General features: G+C 45.7%; 1 protein-coding gene across 1 annotated transcript in view; it reads right to left on the bottom strand.

The window, feature by feature from the left end:
• Nucleotides 1–19,017, bottom strand: part of Slc16a14 (solute carrier family 16 member 14) — a 35,673-nt gene that overhangs the window by 15,707 nt on the left and 949 nt on the right. The window contains exons 2-3 of the mRNA XM_070015404.1: nt 12,597–12,868; nt 3,002–3,145 (exon numbers count right to left, since the gene is read on the bottom strand). Of these exons, the coding sequence (XP_069871505.1) occupies nt 3,002–3,145; nt 12,597–12,855 (403 nt within the window). The 5' untranslated portion in view covers nt 12,856–12,868. The remainder of the gene's footprint in view (nt 1–3,001; nt 3,146–12,596; nt 12,869–19,017) is intronic.

Below are 19,017 nucleotides of genomic sequence, written 5' to 3'. Positions count from 1 at the left end.
CTTCCTTCCCTTCCTTCCTTCCCTTCCCTCCTCCCTCCCTCCCTTCCTCCCTCCCTTCCCTCCTCCCTCCCTCCCTTCCTCCCTCCTCTGTCCCTCCCTCCCTCCCTCCCTCTCTCTCCCTCTCTCCTTCTCTCCCTCTCTCTCTCTCTCCTCTCTCTCTCTCTCTCTCTCTCTCTCTCTCTCTCTCTCTCTCTCTCTCTCTCTCTCTCTCTCTCTCTCTCTCTCTCTCTTTCTTCCTTCTTTCTCTCTTTCTTTCCAAGACTGGGACTCATGCTCGGTATCTGACGCTTCCCCTCCTTGACTAGCTCTTTACTGACAGAGCCACACCCCTGCAGTGGTGACTTGCGACACAGAGTCTTACTCCTAGCCTAGACTGTCCTGGACCAGTCTGGTTATGTGTGAAATAGCGTCTCACTGGTAGCCTGTACAGCCCTGGACCACAGTCTTCTTATTTATACTTCTTACCATAGTTGGGTGCCAGGCAAGCACCATTATATCCAGCCTTTTCTGATGAGATAGTCTTAAGAACTTCTTTTGTTTTTTGGCCTGGATGGCCTAGACTTGTGAGTCTCCTACATATGCCACGATGCCTAGCTATTGGTTGAAGGTTTCACAACCTTTATGCCTGGGCTGACCTCGAGCTACAATCCTCCTCCCCCGCCCCTTCCGCCCCGTCTCCACAGAATAGCTAGGATTATAGACGTGAGGGACTAGTGTGTGACTCTGCTCCCCATAATCAGCACAATTCTCACAAAAGCATAGGGGATATGTAGACTTACTTAAAGCCTCCAAAATATCAGAGCAGGGCTCTGGGCCAACTCTTGAGACACAGTTTAAAGGAGGCATGGAAAAGGCAGGTTGGGCAGGGAGATGTCCAGAGGGAGACAGAATCCTATGGTCCAGGTCAGCACGGACGGAGAGACAGTACCTTTAGGAGCCAGGCAAAGCTTGGCAAAGCTGTAGAAACTTGCCTAGAATTCCATGGCTGAGGCAGGTTGCTCAGAGGGGTGTCCATCTATTTGGTAGGAGGGCATTCCCTGGCAGTTGAATTGTTTAAATACTATATATAATATTTAATATATATAGTAATATATCATTTTATATATATATATATTATATATATATATATATATTACATAGATCTGCTTCAAATGCTCTTTGGAATGAAGAAGACTATCAACAAAGTCTCTCCTAAATGTAAATTGTGTGATTCTTCTTGTCTGTACATAAGAATCAGACACCAGTGGGTCTCACTGATGACCACACAGTGACACTTTGCATAGGGAACCCAAAACTGCTTTGGCTAGGTTTTCCATTTACATATGTGCTGATTCCAGAGGCTTCCTCGGGATTTTCCCTGGCAAAAAAATTTGGCCAGAATAACATCTTTCCAAAAACATCTTTCTAGCTAGGAGCTGGTAGTTCACGCCTGTAACCCTAGTTACTCAAGAGGCTGAGATCTGAAGATCATGGATTGAAACCAGCCCAGGCAAGAAAGTCTTTGAGACGATTAACTTCAGTTAATCAGCAGTTAATCTCCAATTAATCAGCTTTGGCTCAGTGGTAGTCCTCTAAACTTTGAGCACCCGAGCTTAGGAGCTGGTGGCTCACACCTTTAATCCTAGCTACTCAGCAGGCTGAGATCCAAGGATCACAGTTCAAAGCCATGTTGGGCAGGAAAGTCTGTGAGACTCAGAACAGCATCCAAGGGCTGAGTTTGAGCATCAGTACTAGCACCCCCAACAAAAGACCAGAATTCCAAACCAACTCCCCACTCCTCCCCCCCAGTACTGGGGCTTGAACTCAGGGCCTGAGAATTGTCCCTGAGCTTTGGTGCTCAAAGCTAGCACACTCTACCACTTGAGCCACAGTGCCACTTCCTGCTTTTTCTGAGCAGTTTATTAAAGATAAGAGTCTCATGGACTTTACAGCCTGGGCTGGCTTTGAACCATGATCCTCAGATCTCAGCCTCCTGAGTAGCTAGGGTTACAGGCATGAGCCACCAGTGCCTGGCTCAAACCAACTTTTGACACAGGTCCAATGTGTCATTTATCAGGGGGACTGTAGCTCTATATGCAAAAAGGATCAGGCTGGTTCAGGTTCTTTGACACATAATTGCATAGGGAAGTAACTCATTAGGTGTTTGAATGCTGTACCTGTTGATAAAGGAAATTACAGCTGGGAAAACATTTCACAGTACACAGCCAACTACTGGGCAGTCAATTTCAATCTGTCCCTGGGATGACACCTCGCTGAGCTCACGATTTGCTTCTTAGAATCCCTCCTTCCTGCGTGTGTGTGACTTGCTCCTTCATTAATTTCAACTGCCCGGAAAGCAGAGTCATTCTGTGATTCATCCTCCATCTGATTAAATGCAAAAACGGTTTTTCATTTCCTTAACACTTATCTATTCCCTGAACTAAGTGTCCTCAACTCTTCTTTTCCTCTAGGAGAGTGGTCTCACATTTCAAAGCTGGTGTAGGAAGTTTCAGGTTGACGTTGGTTCTTTGAGAGGCCAGGTACACAGTGGTTAGGTCAGTTTCCCACCCTGAAAGCACATGTGACATCAGAGCTATGGGGTGGGGCTGGGGAGCAGAACAGGGATGTGTTAGTGTGTCTCTTTTCTTCACCGCAAAGTCCATGGCCCAAATGCCTAATACAACATATAATACAAATGATAAAAAGAGGGCTTGGGGGCTGGGAAGGTGGCTCAGTGGTAGAGTGCTTGCCTTGCATGCATGAGGCCCTGGGTTCGATTCCTCAGCACCACATAAGCAGAAAAAGCTGGAAGTGGTGCTGTGGCTCAAGTGGTAGAGCGCTAGCCTTGAGCTGAAGAGCTGAGGGACAGCGCACAGGCCCAGAGTTCAGGTCCCACAGAGTGTTTGCCTAGCATGCATGAGAGCCTGGGTTTGATTCCTCAGTACCATATAAACAAACAAAAAAAAACAACAAAACAGCAACTAGCAATCATTTAAACAGATTATAAAAAGAACATGCTTACCAGCGGTCACCCCGAAAGTAATGAAGAGATATTGCACGTTGGCTGCATAGGCGCTCAGCACCCAGCCCAGCGAGTTCAACAGGCCTCCAACAATGGTGGTTTGCCGACACCCACAGGTGTTAATGAACAAGCCGATGAAAGGCCCTGCCACAGAGTATCAGAAAAGAATATGACTAGGTTTCCTGCTGCCTTACGAAATCCTGATGCCAACACAGAATAACACCTTATGAGGGATGTTTTAAATAAGGCAAAAACAAGCCAGGCACTGGTGACTCATGCCTGTGATCCTCGCTACTCAGGAGTCTGAGATCTGAGGATCCTGGTTCAAAGCCAGCCCAGGGTAGATAAATCCAAGAGACTCTTATCTCTAATGAACCACTAAAAAGTCAGAAGGAAAGCTATGGCTCAAGTGGTAGAGCACTGGGCTTGAGCAAAAGAGCTAAAGGACCACTACCCAAGTTCTGAGTTCAAGCCCCAGTACTGGCACCAAAACAAGGAAAAACAAAACAAAAAATGAAAGTATGAAACCCTTTTAACATGCAGAGAGGGAAGGGAGGGAGAGACAGAGAGCCATCAGACAGCAGCGCGAATTGCTAATAAAACACACACACACACACACACACACATACACACACACACACACACACACACACACACACAGGCTCATTCCTCAAGTGGTCGAGGTGCCATGCTCATTCTGTAGATGCATTTTTCTGACTCCAAACAAACTTTGGAAAACGTTTGGAATCAGTTGGCAATATTTAAACAGTAAGAAAAACTCACATAGCAAAACAAAACACTAATGACAACCCAAACCAGCTTTTCACAGAGCTCCAGCCAGCTGGAGCCATGGTGGTTGGTGTATGGCCCTGTTGGGCTGCGTCACAGTCTCGCCCCTTCCCCTGGCCTCATACTCGCCTCCCTGCCTCAGTTGCCTCATTTATTTGCTCTATTTACTTATCTGAGCTTTTGACCCCCCATTCAAAAAGAGTACAAGAAGGGAGTTCTCTGAACTCCTTTGCGTTCGGCCTGTTGTCATGACAACACAAATCAAGCTGTAAAGTACTGATTGTCATTGCTTCAATATTCAGTTCTTGTTGACTTTCCAGGTCCTTGATTGGACCTGTTGTCATGACAACACAAATCAAGCTGTAAAGTACTGATGATCATTGCTTCCACATTCTGTCCCTGTTGACTCTCCAGGTCTTTGACTGGACCCAACAGGCTATGCATTTAAGACAGTGTGGAGACACAGGAACTCACCTTGTAGTGCAAGGATGTACACTACGCAACTGGGTTGCCTAGCAACCAGTTCTATATAATGTACTACATGCTAATCGCTTCCTTAGCTCTTCCGATCTGGTGCCAGTCCTGGAGCTTGAATCTGGAGTCTCATGCTCTTGCTTAGATTTTTTTTGCTCAAGGGTACTGCTCTACCTCTTGGGCCATAGCTACACTGCTAGCTTTTTGCTGGTTTGCAAATAAGAGTTTCTCGGCTTTGTCTACCCAGATTGTCTTGGAACTGCCATGATCCTGAAGATCTCAGCCTCCTGAAATAGCTAGGATTGTAGTCTAGAGCCACTGGGATCTGCCTGCAGCTTTGGTTTTTAAACATGAGTCTCCTTGATTTTTCTCCTTGGTTTTGTGGTGATCTCTGATTTCTTCAAAGCTGAATGTTTGCCTTATGATCAATAGTCTGTGCTCAAATAGCAATCCAGATTTTACCAGTACAACATGATTCAGAAAGATGGCACATTCTGAGCAGCTCCTTATTTTTTATTATTGTGTTGTAGATACTGGGGTGAGAGAAAACTCAAATGCTCTACCAGTTGATCCACACCCCAAACGCTTTGCTTTCAGATTTTCAGGTAAGAGTCTATTACGTTTGCCCAGGCTAGCCCCAGTCACTGGTCCTCCTTACTATAGGACATTACAGGTTTGCACCACCGTGCCTGGCCTGCTGCTGAGATAGTCCCCAACTGAGATCCCACGGTGTCTGCCTCTTGATTGGATACAGGGGGTTACAGGGATGCACCACCATGCTGGGCATCATACTTTATGTAGTTATTTACCTTAACATTAAGGTGAACTAGTCAAAATCTAATCAAGCTCTAAGTTTCCTTCTTTAGTCTAAACTATTTTTTTTAACATTCCAGCTATCTTTATGTTCCTATTTGGATATAGAGTCTGTCAATTATTTTGTCTAGTTTGTTTTTCGGTGCATGTGTGGTGCTGGGGATTGGATTCAAGGTCTCATGCATGTGAGACTCAGAGCAAGTACTTAATTGCTAAGTTATGCCCCCAGCCCTAGCTAGTGTTTTTGAGACTGCTCTATCCTAAACATCTTGAATGTAAAGACTTCTCATATATGCAGCCAGGTACCAGTAGCTCACACCTGCAATCCTAGCTCCTCAGGAGGCTGAGATCTGAGGATCATAGCTCCAAACCAGCCTATGCAGGAAAGTCTATGAGATTTTTTTTTTTTTTTGCCAGTCGTGGGGCCTGAACTCTGGGCCTGGGTGCTGTCCCTCAGCTCTTCAGCTCAAGGCTAGCGCTCTACCACTTAAGCCACAGCACCACTTCCGGCTTTTTCTGCTTATGTGGTACTGAGGAATCAAACCCAGGGCCTCATGCATGCGAGGTAAGCACTCTACCATTGAGCCACCTTCCCAGCCCTCTATGAGATTCTTATCTCCAGTTAACCACCAAAATGCTGGAAGTAGAGCTATGGCTCAAGTAGTAGAACATTAGCTCAAGAACATGGCTCAGGCTCTGAGTTCAAGCCCCAGGACTGGCACACACATACAACAAAGACTTACCATACAGATATGTAAATTAAGCCCATGGATATAAAACTCTGAAGGAATCTGGTGGTTGGGCAATCAAAAATTCCTTAAGTTGAAGGTATTTCTTTCATTTTTCTAAATCCATATTCACTTGACCAAGCCAAACTTGGATGACTGACCATAAAAAGAAAAATGCATGATTCATTGGTGTGCCCTTTCAAGATATGAAAGGTCAAAGGTCACTGTGCAATAGCTCAGTGTTTTTCACATTACGAAAATTTTCTGATGCTGATGTTTGTGAAATACGATACTAACAAGGCATTTGAGGGAGGAAAAAAATCACATCAGTCAGATATATGCAGAGGAGTTTTATAAATCAGACAGAGGGTATTGACTTTACTGATTAAACCATATGTAGTTAACAGTCTGTTGTGTTTATTTTTGTCTGGGCATTATTGGGGATTTGAACACAGGGCCTTGTGCTTGCTGACTAATATTCCACCACCAGACCCAAATTCCCAGCCTTAAACTTTTAAGGTGTGTGTGTGTGTGTGTGTGTGTGTGTGTGTGTGTGTACGTGTGAGTGTGTGTGTGTGTGTGTGTGTGTGTGTGTGTGTGTGTGTGTTGTTTTGTGCCAGTCCTGGCTTAAACTCAGGGCCTGAGCACTGTCCCTGAGCTTTTTTGCTCAAGGCTAGCACTCTGCCACTTGAATCACTGCTCCACTTCTAGCTTTTCAGTGGTTAATTGAACAGAAGAATCTCATAAATTTCCAGCCTAAGCTGGGTTCAAACCCAAATCCTCAGATATCAGTCTCCTGAGTAGCTAGGATTACAGTGTGAGCCTCTGGGCCAGACTGCGTGTAGTTTTAGTTTAGTTTTGTGCTGGCTGGGGGGCTTGAAGCCAGAGCCTTAATGCTGTCCCTGAGCTTCCGTGCTCAAGGCTAGAGCTTTACCACTGGAGTCATACATACTCTCACCTCCAGGGGTTTTTTTTTTTTTGCTGGTTATTTCTAGAAACGCATTTCACAAACTTTCCTGCCCAGGATGGCTTTGAACTCAGATCCTGAGATCCCAACCACCTGAGTAGCAGGATCACCTCCTGGGTGATCTTCCCACTTCCACCTCCTAAGTAGCTGTGATGATAGGTATTCACCACCACACCAAGACCAACAGCTCTTTCATGCTTGGCACGTCAGTTCTTCACGATTTGCAATTGGGCAACCTCAGACCAGAAGTGCTGTTATAAAATAGCACACATGAAAAAAAATAACTCAAAGCCAAGCTTTCTAGCTCTTATTTTCTAACCATTGTTCACTGATGGCCAGCCACAATGCCAAGATCCAATCATAGTTGCAAAATGAAAAGAATTCCCTTCACACTTTCAGTGGGAATAAGGAAAGCGAGAGACAATGCTCTGGCCATGCCTCCCTCTTTGGTGAGCAACTGGATGAATTGGAAGGAGACTGCAAGCATGACTCCAACTCTACAGAAGAAATCTGAGTCTTGGCCATTTCCCACACAGCATGGGGTCCAATGGCTGTAGGAAATTGCTTCAGGAAAGCATCTGACAGGCTGCAAAAAGCACAGGAGAAGAGCAACAAGCTGAGGTTTTCCCTGAACCTTGCCAGTGGTCAGGGCGAAAAGGAAAACCAATCTTTTGAAACCTAGGTCTCTTAGGGTAACTCTTACCTTGGTGATGATTTAAGTACTTAAAAATCAATGGCTCCATCCTTAGCTGAACACTGGAATCACTTAGAAACTTAAAACAAAACAAAACCTTTTTACTATTTGGAGCCTATCTTTGAGGATTCTGGTTTCATGCAGCCTGAGCAACAGGACTTTTGTTTTTGTTGTTGTTTGTGTATGCCAGTACTGGGGTTTGAACTCAGGTCCTGGGCACTGTTCCTTAGCTTTTTCATTCAACTGGTGGTTTACCAGTTGAACCACAGCTCCACCTCCAGCTTTTGAGTGGTTAATTGGAGGAAAGAGTCTCACAGACTTTTCCTGCTTCAGGTTGGCTTCGAACCATGATCCTCAGATCTCAGCCTCCTGAATAGCTAGAATTACAGGTGTGCCAGGCACCGTCAGAATTTTTAAAAGCCTCCCAGGTAGTTCTGATGTACATCCACAACTGGCAACCACATCATCTTTTGTAGCCCAGACTTATTCCAAGAGCCATCTGGCAGAGATAGGAGCTGGTTACATTTTGTGAAAAGGTGGGATACTGGGAAACCCATGCTAGTAAAGAATGAATGAGCCAGGCAATTGTGGCTCACGCCTGAAATCATAGCTACTCAGGAGGCTGAGCTCTGAGGATCATGGTTCAAAACCAGCCCAGGCAGGAAAGTCCGTGACACTCTAATCTCCAATAAAACACCAGAAAACCAGCAGTGGTTGCTGTGGCTCAAGTGAGCGTTGAGCTGAAGAGCTGAATGTCAGCGCCCAGGTCCAGAGTTCAGGCTTCATGACTGACAAAAAAAAAAAAAAAAGAATGAATGCATGCATTTATTAATTGACTGTATGCAAATCACTGACCAAGAAAGAGATGGCTTTCTACTACATTTCTGGATTATTTTTTTTTTTGCTCGATTAGGGCAGCTGCATGCACTAGGTGGACATAGCACAGTGAAACCCCTTTGTGCAACTAATGTATGCTCATAAAAATTGGAGAAAAAGAGGTAACCCCAAACTGCTTCCAGTGATTAGACAATGCAAACAATTTAGCCTTAGTCACTTCAAATCTCTGTCCAGCTCTCACTAGTGGGGGTGGGAGGCAGAAGGCAATGGAGGACCAGCATGGCAGGCCATCCCACTCACTCACTGGCTGACCCCTTTGGGAAGTAACTTAGTGTCTGCGAGCGGCACCTGTTCTTCCTCTGTTAGGTAGAAATGACAGACCGGCCTCCTGCATCTGGATGGAGAGCAGATGCTAAATAAAGGAGAGCCATCATGCTGGTTCCTGAGTTGGAAAAGTTCTGTTTCAACCTATCTGCAGCCAGCTTGTACCAGACCGCTTAGGATAATGAACAGTGATTGCTGGTCACCCTGCTGTGTTAGGATATCAGAGCTCCAGGGCAAACGAGGCTCATCCAGCAGGACGCTAGAAATGTTAGACTAGGCCAGACACCAAGGGCTCACGAGTGTCATCCTAGCTAATCAGGAGGCTGAGATTTGAGGATCTCAATTCAAGGCTAGCCCAGGGCAGATAAATCCAAGAGACTCTTATCTCCAATAAACCAACAAAAAGTAAGAAGTAGAAGTATGGCTCAAGTGGTAGAGCACAGCCATGAGTGAAAAAGCCAAGTAAGAGTGTAAGGCCCAGGGTTCAAGTCCTAGTACAGGCACAGAAAAAAAAATGATCATGCATTTCACCGTTTCTGAGTGCATCTCCAAAACCATGTCCAACCACTTCAGGACTGGATTCTTCCTGCTTCTTTCTATAGCCCATGAAACAAAATTGTATCCAAGACAACCTCATTGGATAATTTGAAAATACTGGCCTGTTCTAGTTTGTTGTTTTTTGTTGTTGTTGTTTGTACATGTATCTATTTCTTAGGTTGATCTATATTTTGTAGAAACATAATGTTTTTTTTCTTCTGTAACCTATGGAGAAGACAGAATGACAACCCACATAAATCCCAGAACATTCCCCATGATAAGATGAACTTGTCTACATTTGTCATATGATAAACACTCCCAGTATTGTGTGTGTGTGTGTGTGTTTGGTATTGGTGTTTGTGCTGGTACTGGGGCTTGACTCAGGGCCTCACATTCCTTGTTTGGCTTTTTCATTCATGGTTGTTGCTGTATTACTAGAGCTACATCTCCTTCTACAAGTCCCAGTGTTATAAAAACCAGCATAGAGTCCAAGGAGTCTGTTAGTAATATTTCAGATAAAAATGATTCATCAGTAATTCTCTCACACCCAAAGTCATGCCCTTAATTTGAAAGCCAGCTCAGTATTAATTTTATTTCTTTTTTTGGGGGGGGGGAATATACACATATTTGCATACCACAGCGTGGAAAATAACCTTTTGTCTTGTTTTCTGTCATTAGCACTGCTGTTGTCATTCATGTTGTTTCATTGACAGAATAACTTATAGTAAATGCCAGCCAAGAGGAACAGCTCTCTGAATTATAATTGAGCAATTAATTAGTAGTGTAGAAATCAAAGATTCCAATCACACATGCATATGCCTGTCTAATACATATTCACAAAGCCAGAGAAGCTCAGGGGGCCTTTAAAAGTTTCCTGTATTAAATAGGAAAATTTTGGCCAGGTACTGATGGCTCACACCTGTAATCTCCTAACTACTCGGGAGGCTGAGATCTGAGGATCCAGGTTTAAAGCCACCCTGAACAGCAAAGTCCAGAATAATCTTTTTTTTTTTTTTTTTTAATGCAAGCTTGCTTGCTTGCCTTTTTTTTTTTTTTTGCCAACCTGGCCACTGTCTCTGAGCTTCTTATGCTCAAGGATAGCACTGTACCATTTGAGCCACAGCACCATTTCCAGCTTTTTCTGTGTATGTGGTACTGAGGAATTGAACCCAGGGCTTCATGCATGCTAGGCAAGCACTCTTCCACTAAGCCACATTCCCAGCCCCCAGAATAATCTTATCTCCAATAAACTACTAAAATAAAAAGTCAGAAGTGGAGCTGTGGATCTAGTGGTAGAGCACTAGCCTTGAACAAAAAAGCTCAGAAACAGCACCTAGGTCTGAGTTCAAGCCCTAGGATTGGCACAAAAAAAAAAAAAAGGAAACTTTTAAATTAAAAAACCTATCAGAATTTTTACTTTCAGGTGAAACAACTGAAGATCATCAGAGAATAGTGGTGATAATGACCTCAGAGGATTGCCAACAGAATGAAATAATAGTAAATGGGACAACATAAGGGAAATGACCACATACGTGATCATTGTTGCCATAATAACATAATAAGTTCCTGGTTTAGAATCTTTACCTATTTAAGATTGCTGAATGGTTAGGCTCATTAGAAAATAAACTAGGCACTGGTGGCTCATGCCTGTAATCCTAGCCAGTCAGGAGGCTGAGATCTGAGGATCATTGTTCAAAGCTAGCTAGGGGCAGGGAAGTCTGTGAGACTCTTTTCAATTAATCAGCAAAAGGCCAGAAAGAGAGGCATGACCCAGGTGGTAAGTGCCAACCTTGAGCCAAAAAGCTAAGCAAGCTTCTGTGCATGCGCGTGCCACGTGTGCACGTGCACATACGCATACGCATGCATATACATACACACACACAGAGCTTTATTCAGGAGCCAGAGCATCAGGACAGGGTTTAGACATGCATGTGAACCTAGGCCCTTCCCCACACATTGTCTGTGTGACTTTGGAGACCAGTCACTTGACTCTCCTAAGCTCTTTTATGAAATGGTTGCAATCATTCTCTCACCATGCTGTTAGGATTAAATGAAATACATCAACTACTACAGCAGACCCTCATACTTATTTTTGTTGTTCATTTTTAATTATGTTTAAACGGCAGGGAAAGAGGAAGCATGGTGAATCTGAAAAAGCACTCATGGTGACTTATTTTCCTCCCAGTTCTGGTTTGGGTTTTGGTAGCTATTAACCACATTAGAAGAAACCCACCATTTTAGCTGCAGGACAAGGAAATTGTGTTCCTGCTCTTCACTCTGCTCATCTTGCTAGGAAATGGCCCCGGTCTGCAGATGGGCAGGGAGAGGCTCTGGCTCCATGCAGGGGCCATGGCGTTTAGTGTCTGGAGTCTACAGATGTGCTACTGACTTTCCTCACAGCCACAAAGAACATTCTTGACAAAGGATTTGATCAATGAAGAAAGGGTTTCAAGATGCAAAATCAAAATCAGAGAAAACTAAGCATAGAAGGTAATATTCAGAAACAACTTTTTAAAAATCCAAATGGAAATAACCGCAGTCTCTATTAGTATATGATTAGCATACACAAACACTACATTATATACTATATATTCATCAATATTAAATAGAACCGGGCATAGTGGCACGTGCCTGCAATCTGAGCACTTATGAGACTGAAGCAGAGGGATTTTGAGATTGAAGGAAGCCTGGGCTACATAGTAAGACCCTGTCTCAAAAACAAAATAAACATTAGAGATAATAATACATGATTATAATGATTCATAACACTTCAGAAATTAGATTTGGGACAAAAGAATGTTTTTAAATGATTACGTTTTAAAATCCTTCCAATATTTACAACATTCAAGTAGTTGCATCACACTGAAATGACAGTGTACCATTCCAATTCCACAGACAATGCCAAGAGACAGGAGATGGAATGGTGCAGCAGGTGGAGTTCAGGTGGGAGTTAGTACTCGGGATGGATGGTGATAGTGGCCACCCACCTTGTGAAGGAATTTAATAGCGCTAAACTATACACCTAAAACATGGCTAAAATGGTGGTGTGTGTGTGTGTGCGCGTGCACTTGCACGCGCACGCATCCATGTGCCAGTCCTAGAGCTTGAACTTAGGGCCTAGGCACTGTCTACGAGCTTTCTTCCAAGGCTAGCACTCCAGTTGAGCCACAACTCCACTTCTGGCTTTTGTGGTGCTTAATTGGTGGTAAGAGTCTCACAGACTTTTCTGCATGGGTTGGCCTTAAACAGCCATCCTCACCTTTCAGCTTCCTGAGTAGCTAGCATTACAGGCATTAACCATGGAGCCTGTATATTTCTATGAGTGACATGGGTAACACCTCCTGTCCAATGGCTCAGCAATAGAGAGCACTCCTGGCAGTGAGGCCTGGCATTCTACAATCCCTGCTCTAAGACAGTTGCCCAGGAACATACCCACGATCAAGGTGATGCCCATGCTCAGAGAGCTGACCCAGGCTGTCAGGCCGCGGCTCTGTTGGAATTCCTCCAGCCACTCCACATTGAGGACTCCAAGGGCCATTTGGGAGCCCATGATGAGAATGTGCACAAAGAAAGAAGAGAGGACCATCATCCAAGCCCAGCCGCCATCAATGTCCGGGTGGGGCTTGAGTGTCTTCTTATCCTTGGGGTCATCTTCAAAATCATAGCCAACATCTTCATGACTTGTATACATGGTCCAAGCTTTTCTGAAATACACAGAGCAAACAATTCCACTGACTGTAAAAACCAAAGAGAATCCCCATCATCTTTGGACACCAGCGCGACCTTCCATCCCCAGCCTGACCTCCCATCACCAGCCTGCCTGACCTCCCATCCCCAGCCCGACCTTCCATCACCAGCCTGACCTTCCATCCCCAGCCCGACCTCCCATCACCAGCCTGACCTCCCATCCCCAGCCCGACCTTCCATCACCAGCCTGACCTTCCATCCCCAGCCCGACCTTCCATCACCAGCCCGACCTCCCATCACCAGCCCGACCTCCCATCATGCGCCAAGTGCCTCCAACAGCACCTGGGGTTCAGCTTCATCACTGCCAAGTGGATTCAGGAATGCTCCTTCTCACAGGTCACGTGCTCTTTATGACACCTGTTTGTTCTTTAGTCATCCCATATATAGGTATCCTATGTAAGCATAGTTGTTTGATTGTGCCCAGTCCTGGGGCTTAAATTCAGGACCTGGGCACCATCCTTGAGCTTTTTTTGCTCAAGGCTAGTGCTCTATCACTTGAGCCATGCCTCCACTTCTGGCTCTTTTGGTGGTTAACTAACAATAAGAGCCTCACACACTTGCCTGCCCAGGCTGGCTTTGAACTGCAATCCTAAGATCTCAAGTAGCAAGGATTACAAGTGTAAGCCACGGGCACCTGGCTATAATCTTGGAAAGACTCAGAGAAAGGAAGTGACTTCCCAAGGAGTAAGAGAAAGAGATGAAGAGAGAGGGAGAGAAAGAAGGAAGGAGAAAGGGAAAGGAGAAAGAGAGAAAAACAGATAGTGACTTCAGATACTCAACAAGTAGGATGGAGAGGAACATAGTTCAAGTTTAAGCTAGGCAAAACACCGCACCCAATCTCAACAAACAAACTGGGAGTGGTGGTTCACACCTATTGTCCTCAGTTTCATGGAAAGGTAGGAAGATCCTGGTCCAAGGTTGGTTCTGTAGAAAAGGAAAGAGAGACCATCTAAAAATTAATGAAAGCAAAAAGGGGGTGTAGCTGAACCTGCCTAGCAAGTGTGTGGCATATCTCAGTTCCGCCAGAGAGGGAAGGAGAGAAGGGAGGGAGGGAATGAAGACGTGAAGACAACAATGATACCAACTGATTCTGGAGCCCATGGGCTGTGTTAGTCTTGATCAGGAGGAGCGATGGCAGAGGAAGGCCAGATGGAGCTAAGATGGCAGACTGTCACTGGTGAACAAGGGAGTTAGGCCACTGCGGGGGCCTCCATGTTCAGGAAGTGATACTGCCTAGAAAAGTACATGATCGCTGGGCAGTTCCAAAGACCCCACGGTGGGCTACAGGTGGGCTGCACGGTGCCAGCCAAGGGCACTGCCCCACACCTTGCAATAGTCAGGTGTGTAGCGCACTCCAGCCTGCATGCGCCTCAGTTGTTCTGCTTTGCTTCATTAAGTGCCAGCAGCTCTAGACAGTCACGGGGTGAATGCCCCCTCCTCATGAAACAGTGCTTTGCTGGTCTAAGTTCCAAACAAGCATGTTGAGTTTCACACGTCTTCTTGGGCTCTTTCATTCATCTTTTTTTGTTGTTGTTGGTCGTGGAGCTTGAACTCTGGGCCTGAGCGCTGTCCCTGAGTGGAGCCGCAACTCCACTTCCAGTTTTCTGGTGGTTCATTGGAGATAAAAATCTCAAGGACTTTCCTGCACCGGCCAGCTTTGAACCTTGATCCTCAGCTCTCAGCCTCCTGAGTAGCTATGGTGACAGGCGTGAGCCACCAGCGCCCATCTCATTCAATGCAAATTAAATACCTATTCCAGTGCTCTGCTGTTCCCAAGTAAATAGTATTCTTTGGAGAATTTCTGTTTTCACTTTAGACAGGAGGATTGAATTGCATTACATTGCACAGTGCGTATAGTAGTGTCGGCGCATCTGGCACCTGGGCTAAAACTTACAATCACTTTTTTTTTTTTTGCCTATAGGCGGCAGCACAGCATGTTATGGTTGTGACAAAATAAAAGTGATCTCACCTCCACCACTCCGCCCCACTTAAAGATTTCATTTCTGCTGAAGGTTTAAAGTAGTAAAACCTAGTACAAGGCTGGGAGGTATAAACCTGGTGTGGAAACGTAGCAGGCCTTGTACTCAGGGCCTTGTGACCTTGCTTGGCTTTTTCTGCTCGAGACTGCTACTCTACTACATGAGCCATACCTCCACTTCCAGCTTTTTGCTGGTTAACTGGAGATTAGAGTTTTAACCTGGGCTGGCTTCTAACCTTGATCCTCAGCTCTCAGCCTCCTGAGTAGGTAGAATTACAGGCATGAGCCACCATTTCTGGGCTTATACTCCCCCCTTCCCCATTCTAGGGCTTGAACTCAGGGCCTCATGATTTCAGTTGGCTTTTTGTTGTTGTTGTTGTTCATGGGGCTTGAACTCTAGGCCTAGGTTCTTCATCTAGGCCTGGGTTCTTCAGCTCAAGGCCAGCGCTCTACCACTTACGCCACAGAGCCACTGCCAGTTTTCTGGTGGTTCATTGGAAATGAGTCTCACGGACTTTCCTGCCCCGGCTGGCTTTGAACCTTGATCCTCAGATCTCAGCCTCTTGAGGAGCTGGGATTACAGGCGTGAGCCACTGTGCCCAGCTCAGTTGGCTTTTTCTGCTCAAGGCTGGTACTCTACCTCTTGAGCCATGCCTCCACTTCTGGATTTTTGCTAGTTATTCAGAGAGAAGAATCTTACAGATGTCTGGCTAGGATGGCTTCAAATCTTAATCTTCAGATCTTGACCTTCTGTGTAGTCTCTTACACTTCAAGCGTCAACTAGGTTAACCAGGCACAGGGGTTCATGCCTGTAATCCTAGCTACTCAGGAGGAAAAAATGAGGAGGATCATGGTTTGAGGCTAGTCTAGGCAAAAGTTGGAGAGATACCATCTCAACCAATAAAAAGTAGGGTATGGTAGTAAGACTTGCCATTCTAACAACATAGGAAGAGTGTGTAAGTGGCTAGAAGTATCGGTTAGCCCAAGCATAAATGTGAGAACCGGCTTGAATAATGATGAAAGCAAAAAGGGTTGGGGTTGCAGCTCATGTAGTAGAGCACCTGCCCAACATGTGCAGGGTTCTGAATTCAAATCCCAGTGCTGCCAAAAAAGAAAAGAAAAAATATCCAACTGAACTTCTAAGAGTATAACCTTGCAATAATAAAAACAACCAACCTGAAAGCATTGCTAACACCCAACACCAAGGTACTGTGCCTGTTAAACCAACCAATTATGAGCTAGCTCAACAATGCATCTGTGAAGATAAGAGAAAGGCCAAGCCAAGGTGGAACTCGGGGCAGAGATTACAAGATGTGCAGATGCCACACCTCCTTCCCTGTGGAGCTGTGGTCCAAACCTATCTGCAGAAAAGCAGCCGAGAGCCACACCAGGAGAATGGTCCCAGGGATTAGTCTCTCCATGGAGATGGTCTTTCAGGAAATGTCTCCCTTCTTCTTACTTATTAGCAAAAAGAAAAATAAATGTATATTGTTAAGCAAATAGGAAAATGGAGGTTCCTTTCCATCTTTGAAAAATCTAAGTCTTTTGCTTCTAAATAATTAGCTTAATCATAAAAGAGAGAAAAACGATATAATTCAAGAGACATTTGTCTTTAGAAGTCTTCCAGTCTATCTTGGGTTTGAGGCTGGAGTCGATGTGTGTATATGTGTGTGCAAGCATGTGTGTGTGTGCGCGTGTACGCTCTTGTGTGTGCCCCTAGCTCCTTCCAAAAGTGGGAGCCTGCCTAGGGCTAGAAAGGGAGTCAGAGCCAGGTGCGGGTGGCTCTTGCTTATAATCCTACTCAGGAGGATGAGATCTAAAGGATCATGGTTCAAAGCCAGCCCAGGCAGGAAAGTCCATGAGACTCTGATCTCCAACTAACCACTAGAAAACCAGAAGTGGAACTGCAGCTCAAAGTGGTTGAGCACAAGCCTTGAATGAAAAAACTCAGAAAGCCAGGCACCAGTGGCTCATGCCTATAATCCTAGCTACTCAGGAGGCTGAGATCTGAGGATCAAGGTTCAAAGCCAGCCTGGCAGGAAAGTCCGTGTGACTCTTATCTCCAATGAACCACCAGAAAACCAGAAGTAGTGCTGTGGCTTAAGTGGTAGAGTGTTAGCCTTGAGCTGAAGAGCTCAGGCACAGCGCCCAAGCCCAGAGTTCAAGCCCCAATTCCAAAAAAACCCCAAAAAACAAAAAACTCAGAGACAGCACCAGGGCCCTTAGTCACTACTGATGGGGGAGAGAGGAGGAGGGGGGGAGGGGAGGTGGTAATCTTAGTTCTCACCAGTTACATGTAGAATCCCAAGGAACAAGAACAAGAGGTGGACAGCTTGACACAGCTCTCCAAGCCCCTTGTGAATGACTGTGTCAACTTACAATAGAAGGCAAGGCTCAGCTGTATTGAAGAAGATATTTTCTCAAGTCCATTTACAACTAAAAAAAAAAAAGTCTGCAATACTGCTCCTGCTATAAAGTTGCAGCTTTTCAACCCACAGAAAAGTATTTGATGTATAAGCACTTTCCTTGAAATAGTAAGTGCTTTTCTAAGGCAATGTGACGAACTTTATATTCTTCCTGAATTATTTATTTTATGGGTTAGGAGGTACAGTTGCCATCAGAATGTTCTGGGCATTTCCAGTTATCTGTTCATAAATTAATGACATTGAATATCACTTAGCAGACCATTTTTACTTAAGAGGCGTACCAATGGGTTCTAGCCAGTCTCCACTGCAGCCTGCTAGAGACGGATAGGATGGGCAGGAAGGTCTTTCAAGATAGTTGTTTGCATTTTACTCCTTCACGGGACACAGGGCTGCAGTGGCTTCACCTGTGCCCTCATCCCCCCCCCCAACCGGCCCCTGTATTGGGGATTGAATTCCCCCCCATATATATAGTATATTTAATATATAATATGTACAACATAATACATATGCATATATAGTATATGTATATATTTCGAATTCGTATATAGCTAGTATATGTACAACACATATGCTATATTACATATTATAAATATCTTTAAATGCTTGCACAAAGGTGTTTCAGTTCAACATCAGTTTGTGAGCCCAATCATTGGATCAGTGTCACCCCTTTATTGTTGTCCCTTATCTCTCCCAACCCCACCCATCCCCTCAATTTACCTAGTTCCATTTTCACATGTATACATTGAATATTATGACTGTATTTGACCACTTTTCCTCTCTCCATTCATCTGCCCCACCCCGTCCCTTGGCCGAACCCACGTTCCAGCGTTCTGGTATTCATTCTGTCAAGCTTTAAGTTAGTTGTTCAAAGGGGTTCACTATTAGAACCCTCCCCTGCATACACCACACTGTAATTACTGTGTCTGGGTGGATAGACATATGACCCTGCATATGGCCACACATGTATGTATAATTTAGGTCTATTCTTGGCCTCCAGTCTGTAACGCAAACGCTGCGCAACTTGGGCCACACCCCGTACTTTTTCTTCTGTTTTGTGTTTTAGACAGGGCCTCATTTTTGAGTGACATCCGACCCGCTACCTTTTGCCACAGGTATTTTGGCCAGTAGAGGGCGCGCGCGGGGCCCAGCGCCCCGGTGGCAGGAGCCGCGGGATCCCGGCTGGGACGGCGCTGCAGTACCCGGCCCACCCGGCTGCGCGCAGAGGGTCTAGAAGAAGCGACCCCGCGGGTCAGGACGGTGCCGGAAGGCCTCTCCACTACCATCCTGTCCAAACGTCTCCATTTCACCGAGGAACCGGAGCCAATGGTCCGATGGAAACCCTGGCCAGACTGTCAGGAGCGGGGCCCACATCCGAACCCAGGTCTGCAGGATTCCAGGGCTGTCGCCATCTGTCCACCGACCTGTCCATCCGTCCATCCATCTATCCATCCAGCCACACGCACACACGCACACATACACACACTTGCACACGCACTCACACTCGCACACGTGCGCGCGTGCGCGGCGAACGCGGGTCTCCCGCTGCCCGTGCGCGGTCCCCCCTCCCCGCAGCCACCCTGGGGGCCGAGCCCGCACCCAGGACTTCCTCGGTGAGCCGCGCGGGGCCCCTCCGACGCCGGCGGGCTGAGGGAACCGGCAGCCCCGGCCTGGCCGTCCGGGTCGTCCGCCACATTTTTGTCCC

The sequence above is a fragment of the Dipodomys merriami genome, unplaced genomic scaffold, assembly GCF_024711535.1.
Source record: "Dipodomys merriami isolate MVZ:Mamm:240054 unplaced genomic scaffold, mDipMer1.0.p SCAF_1, whole genome shotgun sequence".
Taxonomy (NCBI): domain Eukaryota; kingdom Metazoa; phylum Chordata; class Mammalia; order Rodentia; family Heteromyidae; genus Dipodomys; species Dipodomys merriami.
The sequence above is the reverse complement of the archived record's forward strand: the minus strand, read 5'-3'. Positions and strand labels throughout refer to the sequence as shown.